The sequence below is a fragment of the Ischnura elegans genome, chromosome 3 (genome assembly GCF_921293095.1).
Source record: "Ischnura elegans chromosome 3, ioIscEleg1.1, whole genome shotgun sequence".
NCBI classification, from domain to species: domain Eukaryota; kingdom Metazoa; phylum Arthropoda; class Insecta; order Odonata; family Coenagrionidae; genus Ischnura; species Ischnura elegans.
In genome coordinates, this window is record NC_060248.1 from 66,223,177 (window position 1) to 66,239,104 (window position 15,928).

At 37.0% G+C, this 15,928-nt stretch overlaps 1 protein-coding gene across 1 annotated transcript; it reads left to right on the top strand.

Moving 5' to 3' along the window:
* The first annotated feature begins 1,063 nt into the window (after nt 1-1,063).
* LOC124155966 (phenoloxidase 1-like) lies at nt 1,064-15,378 on the top strand. The gene is made up of 13 exons (XM_046530206.1): nt 1,064-1,263; nt 5,131-5,323; nt 6,903-7,126; nt 10,012-10,214; nt 10,295-10,445; nt 10,966-11,067; nt 11,586-11,750; nt 11,920-12,048; nt 12,173-12,361; nt 12,477-12,615; nt 13,834-14,066; nt 14,354-14,609; nt 15,178-15,378. Exons 1-12 carry the CDS (start codon nt 1,141-1,143, stop codon nt 14,579-14,581), a joined length of 2,079 nt encoding a protein of 692 aa, XP_046386162.1. The 5' UTR covers nt 1,064-1,140; the 3' UTR covers nt 14,582-14,609; nt 15,178-15,378.
* The last annotated feature ends 550 nt before the right edge of the window (nt 15,379-15,928 follow it).

Here is a 15,928-nt window from a genome sequence, read left to right on the forward strand (position 1 = left end):
CATTCCTCCCACTTTTATTCCAGTATCTAATTCATCCCACGCTTCCCTTACCATCTCTTCAGCGTACACGTTAAAGAGCTGCGGCGATAGAGGCGATAGATATATAGAATAGACAAAAAAAACAAGTTATCCTATGCATATTAATTTTTGTTCACAAAAAGTTTTTTACACGTTATACCATTATTATTGCGCGGGAAATCATGGAATTATGGTCATATTATGAACTTTCAAGGAATTTTATTCGATTTTTTCGACTCATTTTTAATGGCCATTAAACAGACATCTCCAAAGAGTTACAGCCAATCCCTTCCGTTTGAACTGTAACCCTGTTTATTAGGAATAAATGCATTTATAATAAAACATTATTGATGGTATAGGTGATAGGTATATGGTTGACGCGTATATTCGATCAGGCACAGCTAAAATCAGAAGAGGATACGGAAGAGACCAATTGTTTTTATGAAATCTTACTTTCAATAAAAAGGCGCAGATGCATGAAAAGTGTATTACAATGAAAAAGTCATATAAGAAGATATCAACGGAACGCTTCGAAAAAACAGATCGTATATGTGAAACTATAGTATAAAACCCAGCGAAAACAAGAATCGTGCAAGGAAAAAAGGAATTAGAGGCCAGCGGAAGAGAGTTTCATCATCGACTGTGAGGAAAAAGGTATAGACACGACGGATTAACTAAAGCAAGAAGAAAGAAAATAATAACGAGGGAAGGAAATAGTATGGGAAGTAAAAAAAGGAAGCAGCCACCGATAAGAGTGAAGTTTCATAAGAAATGTGAGAAATAACTTTTGGGGGTGTGATTAGCTAAGTGGACAAAAATCATTCACTGGGCCACCAAAAGGAAGACTATAAGTTCTTCTTTCCCTCACGTACAGTCCCACCGATAACAGATAACGAATATTTTCACCATTCCGTACTTATGGTAATCGCGTTTAACTCTAAGGGTTACGTGACTTCCCAGCGCGACCGCACGCTCGGGGTGGGGCACTTCCTCGAAGGTGTGGGGCTAACACACTCTCGCCCATAGTCCTCCCTGTTTCGCATAAAAATCCTCAGTCTGACCGTGGGTCGGGACCAAGCACTTCTCTCCTTCAACTTGCTAGCTCCTGGGACAGTTAGAACCATGGCGCAGACTGCTAACCCTCAGCAGCAGATGCTCTATCTCCTCGAGAGACCCAAGGAACCTTACTTCATCCCCAAGGGAGAAAGAGGCGCCGTGTTCGACGTCCCCAGCAATGATTACCTGGTGAGTCCAACTCGATCGCAACTTTTACCCAACAGTTTTCCCCATTTTGTGGCTTTTTCCAAATTGAGTCGGAAGATCTAAGGTCGCCACCGTCGAATTTTTAACTTGTGTCGTTGAGTAAAATCGATTTCGACGATCAGTTTTTCCCATTCTTCAAATTGAGTTGGAATTTAATATCTTACCGCCAGCATCAAATTTTATATTTGTGTCGTTCAGGAAACTCGATCGTTATTTTTTCCGGGCATTACAGAAATTAATAAAACTTACGAATTTCACTTAATTAATTTGAATTATATCACGACACGGGATATAGTCAAAATTCATAAAGTGGAATGTGCAAGTTTTATTTTTTGTCACCAGGCAAAATTTTAGCGAAACTACCCCTGGAACCCTATTTGTCTCATCGAAATGTATTCCTAATTTTGGGCCGATCTTAATGCTTAGTTGGAATCCATCCTGTAGATTTTTCTCTATTTTGCGTCTTTTACCGTCCTAAAATATAATTGTATCAAAGATCTTCCCGCCATCGTCGGCTTTTCAATTTGGACGCTCAGTAACATTTGATAAAGTGCCTTTAATCTCATTACTTACAAATTTTACTTTTTATTATATGGCTGAAGAAGTGATCACCTCTCTATGAGATATTATAATAATATTTGCTAAAATTTCAACCAGAAAATACTAGGCCCGTGTTAAAAAAAAATCAAGGGATACGAAGAAATAAAATGTTTGTGCTTTTTCGCAAGGTTAAAAAATACTCTTTATAACCCGCAAGCATTGCTCTTTTAGTTTGGTGTTAAGGTTGATATTATACCTATTTAACTCTTCTATCTACCGTCGTGCGAGCGTCAGGTCCCGAAAATATGTCTCACTGTGCAGCATTATCCTACTGCCATGGCAATTTAGTATTTCTTCAGCATACCCAGATGTTCTCCTAAAATATATTAATACGTAATATATTCTCCGATTACTCGTACTGGCACAGCCTTAAGTTTTTCCGTAATTGAACAAAAAACATTCGCTTAATTCGGCGTGATACTAAAGACAGTAGCGGATGGTTGCCATTTTCAACTGTGAGTAAGGATAGCAAACTTTAGCCATCCATTCAAACTAGTGTACTGTATCTAGTATGACAATATTTGAACATATAATGAAATAAATGTCACAGATAAATCAATTCATCGCCTGAGATCATAATTGTTGACTTTAATGGGGTGAGAACTCCCTACGCATTTTTTTCACGATGCATCTTTTTCGTGTGCTTAAATATTTGCTCGAAAATATTTTCAGAAATTTTCATTATTATTTCTCTTGCAATTAGGTTTTTCGCGTGAATTAATATAAGTATAATCGATCGGAATCAAATTTAATAATTATTTTTCACTAAAATTGTTCCTCTTAAAAGTATTGTGTAGTCATTTGAAGTGCTCAATATTTTGTTTTCATAATTTGACTCTGAAAATATTCATAAAATTTAAACTAAGCTATTTCAACGAAATTTTGCATGAAAAATAGATGGCGACATACTTCAGGCATATCAGATATCGCTGTTATTCCGAAAAGAGCTTTAAACTACCTACTTATATCCGATATTTTTTTCAGGTAGTAGCAAAAGAAAAAGACCCGGGGATAATATTTTATAATGCAATATCCATAACAATTTAAATCTCATCACATGAATTATTTTGAAACTCATGGCAATTGCTCTAGACTATTCGAAAAGAAATTGATTTAATACACATATTGATAAATTGAATAAGCCCTGATTGCAGTTGTTTTTTACATTACTAATTTTTATGTTCCACATCAAACTGATCACCTTTGGAGTGAATAGCGTACCTACTAATAAATCGTTTAACCCAAAATCTTACTTTTTCATTTAATGGGCGACTTAAACTATACTATCGTAGTTCAATTTAATTAAAAAATATAGTAATTATCTGCTGTTCCATTCCAAATTTTTGTTGTTTTATCACAAAGTCGCCCTAATTGCCTCCCGTGAGTTTTCACTGCAGAGAGCCCCGATTTGCAGAAAAAAACGGGGCAGTCGTGGGACTGGCCGACAGAAGTGAAAACTGAAATAATTATTATCCATTTATTTTGTATATAGATTTAATATTATTAAATAACTAATTTTTCCAGTAATACTCATTTTTCAACAAAAATTGAAATTATTTTTTTTCAGCAAACTGTTTATTATTGAATATATATTAAAAATACGACGTGTATGAATAGAAAGTAACATCATTTATATATTAAAATATAATATGCTTTTATTTCTTTTATTTAATATGCTTTAAACCTATAATTGTTCACTATACACATAAAAGAAACTGCCTTAAATTGTACTGACCTTATTTATTTATTTTCAATTTTAATATTTTTAAAACAAAAAGACTTTAACAGTCTATATATTAACAATACATTAACAAAGTTTATTTACTATACCTAGTCAGCCTGCTTAGTTGAAATATCCATTGTAAATTTTTTTTATTGTATGAGATTGACTTGATTGCATGACAGGCGGGAGACCGGGGTACTGACCACTATACTACCGAGGATGTGATACTAAGAGACGAATTTTAAGACGGAAATGTATATCTCGCTGTAGCGATCGCGGTGTCGGGTCGGTGACGTTCACGCGAATTCTACGCTTTTTCCCCATCCCGCAAAAGTGCTTAACGCCGCTAAAGAAGTTTTCACTTCAAAAATTCTTATGTGTACCATAATCCTCAAGCCTTATTTTACCAGTGCTTTGGAGATATCTGGTGTCTCTCAATTTCTCCGATAGACAGTTTCATGTGTCATCATTTCGTCGAAACGCATTCTTAAATGCCAGACTACAGTGAAGGCGTAGGTGACAGAGGGGTATGGAAATCGTCGTCTCGGGGGGTAAACGGATGGGCTTCCCTGAAATTCGCCCCTGAGGGGACTACCATAAGCAACTCTAAACATTCACTTGGCCCTGATAAATAGCCTAACTTCGGTGACGAGTGACGATAGCGCCTGTCAGGAATACTCCTCAAATTTAGCCACGCGATATCACCCTCTCGGTTTCACTTCTTTCATTCTCTTGCGCTTACCCTGCTTAGGAAAAACTAAAGATAATGGATCGATAATGAAAAGATGGATCGAAAATTAAAATAAATCCGATAGAAATGTACGGTTTAGTTAGATATTTTCGTAACATGGATACTCCATGAAAATGTATAGGTATTTAAATAATTCATCATCATAAGTCACAATCCTAAGATTGGTTTGACGCAGATCTCCCTTCCGCTAGCCTTTTCGTAACGACATATTTCTTCTCTTTTACATCCTTTGTAACCTGTCATATGTAACTCATTCGGGCCTGTCCCTTGCCCTTTCTCTTACACCTGTCCTTCTACGATCGTTTTTATCAGACCGTTATGCTTCATAATGTGGCCTAATAAGTTATCCATTTAAATAATTGCACCTGCTAATAATATAACCGATAACCACTGCATGCAGTAGGCCCGCCCCCGCGCATGATTCATTTACCACATGCAGAGCATGATGTTTAATATTTTTATTTTCGTCAATTCGGGGGGAATGGGCCCCGTGCGAACGAAAAAGTAGATTTAAAAAATAACGGCGTTGAATATCTTTCTTATTCGTGCGAATAGCAGCAAATGGCAGTAGCGGCAACCCGCATAACTCCCAAGCGACACCCCTCCCCCGAATCATATGCCTGGCTACGTACCCGTACGATGGCACGCTTGTTTTTAAATAATAACTACGATTAGAATTTGTTTCGGATCGCGCTGACGCGAACCGTCCTCCATATGTTGTTTCTCTTTTCTTAACAAGGCAGCGCCGAAAAAATAAACTTTACTTATTCCGCAGACCGACCGATTCCGACCATTGGCAGACGAGCTCGGCAACCGTTTCGGGGAGGAGGCTCAAGTGCGGATACCCGTCAATCCAATAACGGTCCCGGACATCTCCCTGGCGACGCAACTTGGAAGGAATGAATTCTTCTCTCTGTTCATCCCATACCACCGGGAGATGGCTGGACGACTCATCGACATTTTTATGGGTGAGGACACCGTACGAAAACGCCACTATTAAATCATATTCAGGATCACCATCCTCTTCATGGGTCAACAATCCTAGGATCGTTGACGGAGCCTTCCGCGGAGTGGTGCAGTAGGCACAGCTAAGTTTCCTGGTTGTCATCCGCAGGCATCCCGGCTGTCAGTAAGCGTCTTCATGTTTGAAACCTGAAGACCCCGGCTACAAAGCTTGCGAAACTGTCGTCACGAAGATGAATCGACGCGGAGGACAACCCGAAAACATAGCTGCGCCTAAACCTATGGTTGGTTTGATGCGGCTCACCACTCAAGTATTCTATTAATTAATCTTTTCATATTCAAGAAATTATTTTGCTTTGCATCCTTAATTTCTGGTCCTCTTCATAATTCACGCAGCGAATAATTAGCAAAATTGAGGGATTTGTCCATACAATCCTCCAGGGGCGCAGTTAGGTATTAAAGCTGGTGGGGGTTAAGGTGCAACTAATACCGGGGTGTGTGGGGATATGGAATACCCACCAGGATAGTCGGTAGGTGCGAGATTAATATATTGCGGAATTTTAAGAGAAATGGTTCAAAATGGTGAGTTTAACGGCTTTCGGACGGATATTTTATTAATCCTTACACCATTCTATTAGTAATATCAATCAAATTAAGTAAAATGGATTAAACTTAAAAATTTCTCTGAGCTTTAGGGGGGTTTTTTTATCCCCCGAAACCCCCCCTCCCTCGCTGCGCCACTGGTGATTGCCATCGCCTGGATTTTCCCCATCTCACGAAATCATCCACAATGCCGAACCGAAAAGGACAGTTGAGTGGGAATCACCATCGTATGAAAGAAAGCGTAAAATGCGAGCTTGTAAAAATGTAACTTATTTAATTATTCTGCCGAGACTAATTCGACAAGCTTTTAATTGGGAGTTAGTAAATAAAGGAAAGAAAAACAAGAGTGTTCATCCAATAGAAATACAGTAATTTTTTACGCGAAATGGTGGCAGATATGGTGTAACCTGATATATAAAGATAATTGATCAAAAATAAATGCCAAAATAAAAATTCCAATGCAGTAAGTGCACTGCTTAATCTGAGTTTTTAATAAATGGCAAGGTACCACAATTAGGTGCTTCCATCAAGCATTCACCTTGATCTATTGTGTGTAAAAAAAGCAAGACACCCGAGTTTGAGGAGCTCTGGAGTCTAAACGTAGCAATCAATTTCAATGCAACAAACGTAAAAAAGAGAATTTATTTCTACGTTGGATCATATACTTCGACTCCAGAGTATTTCCTGCAATTAATTTTTTCTCAAAAAAGTACCCGTTTTTTTCGCGTATAATCAAGTTGCCCAACTTTGAACGCTGGATTTTCCCGTAGTTTTTGTTCCAGTAAGTTGCATTTTTGATATAAGATAGCCAGATCTAGTATTTACAGTTTGTAGAAAACAAATCGATCATTCTACTAAAATTGATTGATTTGTTGCAAATATCAACAATCCATTTTTTAAATCGAGTTCCAAAATTTTGAGCAATCGATTTGCTACCGTCCCCGACATTGTTCAACTGCTATACATTTAAATATTTTTCAGGAATGAGAAGCTACCAAGACTTCCTATCGGCGTCTTTGTTCTGCCGCGAGAGGGTGAATCCCTACATGTTTGTCTACGCCCTGTCCGTCGCCATCCTCCACCGGAATGACACCAAGAACATCAGATTGCCGCCCCTCTCCGAGATCTTCCCCGACAAGTACTTGGACGCCAGGGTTTTCTCTCAGGCACGAGAGGAAGCTAATGTGGCCCAGGAATCATCCAGGGTGAGAAACTACCCCAATAAACGTTCCGATTCAATAATACCTTAACAAAAAAATGAGCGATCTAAGGTTTTCACTGAAATTTCTCCACCACGAGTCACTGTACGTGCACGGCTAGGGACGGTCTGCGGTGATTGGGGGCTCTCGGCTGGGGCTCATGTTGGGTCCCCCATACCGGGTGATTGGGGGGTTCCTCCGCCCGAAAATTTTAGAAAATTCCATGTCCGGAAATAAATTTTGACGCTATTCTGACTCGTAAAAACTAAATAAAAATAGCAATTTAGTAATAAACATAATATGAAAAGTAATAATTTGACATCTTATACAATATAATAATGTATTGTTTCTATTATGTATTATTTGGTGCAGTGGCGCCGACTCCATGGGGCCTGAGGGGGTCCGAGCCCCCTCAAAATTTCGTTTTGGGTGTGGGGAAAAAGTCTTGTCAGGCTTGTCGATTTTCCCCGGAGTGTCTAGATATTCGAGTTATCAGGGTTCTAATGTTGATCATATGACTCTTATAAAATGCTTAAAAAAACTTAAAACTCACTACTTTAATTTCCCGGAGCAAAATCCCCGGTTTGGGCCCCCCCAATACTTTTTGTAGGTCGGCATCCCTGATTTGGTGAATCCTGTTACTTGAAACTGAGCAGAAATCTAAAAAGTCTCTAAAATTACTTTTCGAATAACCCTTTCAAAAAAGCTTTTGGTTCTCCTTTTATCATCGGGGACTTCTATTTTATTTATTTTTTATATCATCCTTTTACAATGAGAACTCATACATAGTGAAGCAACTAATGCAAAACGTAGATTTTTAAAATTGCAAAAAACACTTTAGTTCAATTAATCAGTCTTTTCTTATTACGCCTTTCTCATATGCTTCACGATAGACATTAATGTTGAGGGGCCCTCGGCGATTGCCGACCAGCCCACCTGACCAGACCGCTCTTGTGCATGGCGTAAGGTTGCCACCTTTGGCCCACGTATTGAACCCCTAAACGAGCTTCTAACCCATTCCAAATAAACCCACCCCACCGTAAAATAATGGCAGATATGGTGTTAGCTAAAATATAAAGTTAATTGATAAAAAATAAATTTCAAAATATAATTTCCAATGCAATTTATGTACCATTTAATCTAAGTTTTAAATAAATGGCAAGGTATTACGATTAGGTTTTTCCTACCAGTATTCTTATGTCTAAGCAGCTGGTGCAATGTTTTTTATAAGCATAGGTCTTTATCAGTCTAATAATAATAATAATAATAAATTTATTGGTGCCAAAAGATATGCAAAAACATATATAGGACCCGTCAAAAAAGATAAACACTTACACAAGAGATTCTGAATGAACAATACATAAAAGAATGTTACACAGTTACAACAAAACAATTCAGAATTGAGGAATTCCTCAATAGAATAAAAGGTATTGTTTAAAAGGTACATCTTTAATTTAGAGGAGAAATTTCCTTTCACCTTTTCATCTTTTAATGAGGCAGGTAGGTTATTATAAATCCTGCAACTCATGGTGACAGGACCAGTATTAAAACTACAAAGGTTATGTTGTCTCACAGCATAATTGTCTCTGCTTCTCGTGTTATGATGATGAATATCAAGATTCTTTAGAAGTGTCAAGTGAGAATGATGATTTCTTATAAGCATCACAGCACAATAAATATAAATACAAGGTAGGGGAAGGATTTGTAACTTTTTGAAAAGATTGCGACAGCTGTCTCGTTTCCAAGCTTTGCAGATGATTCTGACTGCCCATTTCTGTAATTTAAAAATACGAACAGCCTTAGGGGATAGACCCCAGGCTAAAATACCATATCTTAGCCTGCTATAGATATGAGCAAAATTAATAGTGATAGCTGTTTGTGAGTCGGTTAATTGCATCATGCGTCTAATGAGATAGCATCCAGATGCAATAGAGGATGAAATATGATTAATATGAGAGTCCCAGGACAGATTTTCATTAATGATGAGCCCAAGAAATTTGGTGTCATTGACACGTTGAAGACTGACGTCTTCAAATTTTAAGTAAAGGCTGTAATCAATTATTTTTTGAGCAGGGTGGAAAAAGACATATGCACACTTGGCTTTATTTAAGTTTACTTTGTTGGTGAGGCACCACTTTTCCATGTCGAAGACAGCATTTTGAGCAGTGACTACAGGATTATCATAATTTTTGATTAGATGATTTGTATCATCAGCATACATGAAAATATTTCCATTCGATGATGAAGGAAGATCATTTATGTATAGTAAAAAAAGGAGGGGCCCAAGGATGGAGCCTTGAGGAACACCCCCTGCCACCTTGCGATATGATGAAGTATGTTTGGACATCTTGTCATGTGTAACAGTTACTGATTTGAGTCCTATCTGAAAGAAAAGATCTAATGAGGTTGTTAGGGATGCCCCTTATTCCATAAAAGTGAATTTTCTTAAGAAGAATCTCAAAGTCAACAGTCAAAAGCTTTAGTGAGATCATAAAAAATCCCAATGGTATGTAAATGATGATCAAGACCATCAATGACAGCATCAATAAATTTGTAAATGGCAAATTCAGCAGAGAGGCCACCTATGAAACCAAATTGGCTTTTTGATAGAACATTGTTCTTGATTAAGAAAGACATAATCTATAACATAATTCGTACAAAATTAATAATAAAATCTAACGATAAAATTACAGGGATAAATATGAATAAGGAAATTAGTTGAGAATTTTAAACCATTGAGCGAAAGAGTAATTGACCAAAATCCGAATAAAAGATAATTACCATTTTGACCTGGGAGAGAATGTAAATTTCGAATGCAATTTTTTACAAAGGAAAATTTATTTAAAATCTCTATTATGAATCCTTTTAACAAAACATTTTCCCTTATCCAGATACCCATTGAAATTCCAAGGGACTACACAGCATCAGATCTTGATGAAGAGCATCGCGTTGCCTATTTCCGCGAGGACATTGGAATTAACCTCCACCATTGGCATTGGCACTTGGTCTACCCCTTCAATGGTCCTCGTGCCATTGTTGACAAAGATCGCAGAGGAGAATTATTCTACTACATGCACCAGCAGATACAAGCAAGGTGAGGGCTCATTCCATTTGTACAGATTATCACCATGATGAGGAAACAGCCCTCACGATATCACCTGATTGCTCTTTCAGATACAACTTTGAACGTTTCTGCAATGGACTTGGGAGAGTCAAACGCCTCCATGACTTCCGTGCCCCCCTTCCCGAGGGATATTTCTCCAAACTGGATAACACTATGGCCAGCCGTGTGTATGCTTCAAGACCTGCCGGCATGGTTCTTCAGGTGCGTTTCACCAAAAATATAAGAAATTATATGAAGTGTAGGCATGTAATAATTTTTAATGACAAATTGTGCGAAAAATCCAGTTTTTTTTTAATGACAAGTTTTTCTATTCAACAGTAAAATCAGAATGAATTTCCTATCACTTTCCTCACATAACAGTAAACTCAACACACCTTAAACAATCCTACTATTTGCTAGCCCTACACCATCTACAGTTAATGCCCAACATTTCGCTTTCCATATAATAAGTGCATGCCACGATGGGTGCATAATAACCAGGGGTCCTCATTCCCCCAAGATGATAATTTAGCAAATATTGTCCTATGCATTTTTTCTATCATCTCAAATTTCCTCCCCACAATTGTGTCATACATCTTTCATGCATAGATTTCTGGTCATCATTTACGGATCTTCCCTCCACCATGCAAAAGAATACAAGCCCATTAGAGTTAGGGAGTAAAATAAATTATTTTATAATCATCAATCATCATTAACATTCTTCTTAAATGTATTTTTTCAGGATATTAGTCGTGATGTTGACCAACTTGTCTTCGACATTCAAGACCTAGAGAGATGGAGGGATCGCATAATTGAAGCAATTCACCTTGGACGCGTGATCAATGTAAGTTAACAAATGCATCTCTATTGAGGTCTCCTCACATAAAATGCCAATAGGAATAAACATTCAAAAACGTACTAAGTGATGGCTTTTGATGGCTAGATATGGAATCCTCCTCTATGTTCATAAGGCTTAAGTAAAGAATTCAGCAGAGAAATATACAATAAATGATCAGAAAATATTGGTTAATTCAAATCAACGAAGTAAAATCGAATGAATAATTCCCTCAGAGTTTTTGCTGGGGATTTACACTATCAGGCTTCCATTAATTTAATCAGAAATTATCACAGAAGCCGATTTAAAACTTTATCTTGACAACAGTATTGAAAAAAATTACAAATATCTAAAGGAAAAACAATGAAATACGAATCAAGAAGCAGGGGAATATAACAAAATTACTAGTGTTATCCCAAAATGATGAAATAAAAACCCTTTTTCAGAGCATATGTTTGACTACTTACAATTAGATAGCATATTATTCCAACACATTTTTTTATCATATTAAATGACATCTCTTACAGGATAAGGGTGAGATTGTTGAGCTGACTGAAATGGGAGGAGTTGATGTTCTGGGCAACATCATTGAAGCAAGTATCCTCAGTATTAATAGAAATCTTTATGGAGACATGCATAACCTTGGACACGTAGCAATTGGTATTGTCCATGATCCAGATTTCCGCCATTTGGTGAGTTCTGATACCCATCTGTACCTCTGCTTGAAAATACATAAACGTCAACAAATTACAAACCAAGTAACTTTTTTCACAAATTTTAGCTCGATCCACACTAATGAAGGATAATCCTAAATGGAGTGAAATTGAGAAACATGCATATATAATTTTAAAACTCTTTCAGGAAACATACACTCCTGTCGCAGATCCATCAACAGCAATGAGAGATCCAGTTTTCTATCGTCTACATGCTTTTGTTGACGAACTGTTCCATATGCACAAAAGAACTCTTCCACGTTATACTGTTGCACAGGTAACTACAATTTAGAATCACTTTCGCCAATGCGTATTCAACATTTTACAAAATTCTTATTTGGTACATTCCATCAACATTTCAAGTCTTCAACATTCTTAACAACTTGTATTTTTCCTGAAAGTTGGATTACCCAGGAATTAAGGTCACCAGTGTAGAAGTGATGACCAAGGGCAGAAATAAGAATGAACTTGCAACATATTGGCAAAAGCGAGATGTGGACCTTTCACGCGGAGTTGATTTCTCCCCACGAGGTGCAGTTTTTGCCAGAATAACCCACCTCCAGCACGAACCTTTTGTCTACAGAATCCTGGTGAGGCTTGGATGTTTACTGGTCACAGTTGCTTAAACATCATTCGACAATACATAGTAGGAGACTGTTGAATGAGCCCAATGTTCCAGAAGTGTAAAATTGTGTTTGCTCACAGGTGGAGAATGGATCAAATTCAACGATGAGTGGAACAGTAAGAATTTTCATGGCTCCTAAATTTGACGAAAGGAAGATACCAATGCTCTTCAGAGACCAAAGAATCCTCTTTATCGAACTCGACAAGTTTGTTGTTGAATGTAAGTGTCCTAATAAGAACTATGTATTCCTTTGCATCCACACCATTTCTTACAAATGGAAATTTAAAATTAGCAATGAATACGTTCAATGGTACAGGCCCAACTGTGTAAGTTGATATTCACAAATGAAAAGACGACTTCACCGACTCCCACTGATTTGTTTTCTTGGCACTTAGTACCAAGAAAATAAATTAATGGAACTCAACGAAGTCATCTTTTTATTTGTGAATAGCAATGTATACTATCATGATATGAATTATATTCTCAACTGCAAGCTTATAATGCACAGCACAATCTAAACTTGAATACAAACAAAAGCAAAAAATAGAATGCATTTCTCCTCCAAACTGAATTTAAGCCAACTCACCCTTCAATATTGAGTCAAATATAAACGTGACAAAAATATTTTGGAATGCAACTGTGTCCTCATTGGTCTTTCGAGATGCCAGCCAACACTTCTCTTTGCCTAAAATACCTTACAATTTGCACTTATTACTACATATTCACAGTACTTTCTTCTCTAGCATCATTTTACAAGAGCAAGTTCGTTTATTAGATTTCATTGGCCAAAATAAATGTTATCTTATGTATCTATCAGTGCCAAGAGACTTTACTAGGTGGAGTGGCTATAAAACTTACATTTAATGAAGTCTAATAGGTCAGATACACAGATGGCTACACAGGTTATGCCTCAAAATGAATGTACAAATGGGACCTGATGGTAAGAATGCAGCATGCAAGGACCAAAAGCTGAGGCCAACACAAAACCACCAATACTTCTGAATAATTATGGGAAATGTAAAATATGACCAAACGATATATGTACTGATTGTTAAAAGTTAATTTTCACCAACTACTGACCCCACTTATTAATACCCTCAGCAGTAAGGGGTCCACAGTCTGATATGTGTAGACAATAGAAGCATGTAGACAGTCATTAACATTTCTGAATATTGTTCAGAACATGAAATAAAATATTTCATTAGAGAGCCACCCTGAAGATCTTATTAAAATTTATAGAAGGGAGTGATCACTCCTTCTGCCCTGATCTGACACTGCCACACAATATATAATTTTGAACCAAATCAAGTAAAAGAAGAAAAAAACAAGAATTTTAAAATCTAAGATGAAATGTTGGCATCTTATCTCTCCGTACCTACATTTATTTGATAACTCTACTGGTAATGATATAACAATAGAAATTATTTTCTATTACAGTGAAACCCAAGACCAATGTTATTGAGCGTGCATCCACCCTTAACTCACTCACCATACCATGGGAACAAACCTTCAGAGACCTCGAGGTCAACACCCCTGGAACAGGAGCTGAAAGCCAAGCAAATAATTACTGCGGCTGTGGTTGGCCGGAACATATGCTAATCCCCAAGGGGGCACCAGGTGGATTTCCTTGTGAGCTGTTCGTCATGATATCAAATATTAAGGACGACTTGGTACGTTCGCCTCCAGTAAAAAAGGTATTTCTCAATTAAGCACCCTCAAACACAAAAACATTAGTATTCATTTCAATGCATGACATATCGAAGGTTCATTTGACAATTGCAACAAAAATTTGCACCTAAGCGATTTCACGTACCCACCCACTTGCCCCACCTTTCTTCACTTTTCGGAAGAACTAATCCATTCTACAAATGAGAAATTTCTTTATCAATGCAGTTCTTACTCAATTCTTAGCTATAAAGATGAGAATGTAGCACTGATTTCTATTCTATGATCATAGGTTCAACAACCAAAGCGCCAAGATGGTTGTCCCAATGCTGCCAGTTTCTGTGGACTGCGAGATCAGAAATACCCTGAAAAAAGGTCAATGGGCTACCCATTTGATAGAATGCCACGCACGGGAGTTGATACACTGAAACAATTCCTAACCCCAAATATGATGGTAACAGATGTCTCCATTCATCACTTTGACCGCACAGAGCCACCTCCAAAATCAGATGCCAAGTAATGGATTATGTGACTTACAGGAGATGAAGGTAGGTAACCTACAGAATTTGTTCACCTAATCCTTTCTCGAATGTGTAAATCCCTTCCTTTTTAGACGACCAAAGAAGATGACATTCTCCTTCACAAAAAAGAGAAGATAATGCATCTGGAAGATTAAGCAATGTCCTACACTCTGATAATTTCCTAACAGCATGGATATAGAAAAATTGTAACAAAGTAAAACAGGAAAAGAATAAGCTTATGATTGGCTTTAGCTTAGCCATAAATTAGCACTTTCAATATGAAGGGATATTTTAAATTAATTTAAGATTTAAAAAATTAATTTAGCCAAGTTGAAAAGAAACTATTCGTAATAAGTGCTATGAAGATGTGTATTTCTTTACTCAGACACCTGCTCTTCAATTAATTAATCTTAACTTGGTAACTAAACTAACCCTACTTCAGAAATTGACAGTATTTTCCAAATAAAAATCTTATACACAAGTAATTTGATGAGGAATAAGATCAAAGTAAACTTATTCTAACATAAATCCCTCAAATTTAAATTGAACGATCAAAGAACAAATGTTCCAATGCTAATAATCTCCCTTTTTGCAGGTTTGATCCTCTAAGCAAGACCTCAAAAGACCATCTTATGAAGTAACTATCGATTCAGGAATTTGAAGTATCACAAGTATGTAATCCTCTTGTCCAAGTGTACATGTATCCCTCTCATCATAAAATGTAAAAAAAAAACCTGGTGCAAACATGCACTATGTAACAAACTGGGAATAAAAAGTTCAAATTGGACTTCACAAATAATCTATAGTTATTTAAGCAAAAATAAAGTTAACCCTGAAACATGGCATATGAAAAATGGATAAATCTATAAAGAAACGTAAGAGGGAAGTGATAAGTAATATTTCGATGCATTCTTTATTCCTACACCACTAAAAACAAGACCATATTGTCCATTTAAATACGGTTTTTTCAACAAGTTAACAATTGTACATGTGATCGCACACAAACATCCATGCCCAAACACAACCTCTGTTTGGCAGGCGAGGATACTGCCTTAACACCGCCTAGGTGGCAAAACTTAACTAAAAAGAATTAATTTCGTATATCCATGAAAATTCATCTCAAATAACTAAGAGGAATCCTGCAACTCTTCTATGGCTGAGTAATTAAACTAGGAAAGCATACATAAGTAAAATTGCAGAAAAAGGAAATTAATAAAATGGAGTAGGATGGTGTAGTTGTGTATTAGTTTGTTTCACATTCCAATAGCCAAGGTAATAACCTCAGAGGTGGTCATCCAGCGTTACAAAGGCCTGTCTCCTTGGATGCTGACATAGGGATCTTACAA

Coding starts and splice junctions, on each gene's coding strand:
- LOC124155966 (XM_046530206.1), top strand. CDS start 1,141: ATGGCGCAGACTGCTAACCCTCAGCAGCAGATGCTCTATCTCCTCGAG. Junction 11,751..11,919: donor ATCCAGATTTCCGCCATTTG/GTGAGTTCTGAT, acceptor AAACTCTTTCAG/GAAACATACACTCCTGTCGC. Junction 12,049..12,172: donor CACGTTATACTGTTGCACAG/GTAACTACAATT, acceptor TTTTCCTGAAAG/TTGGATTACCCAGGAATTAA.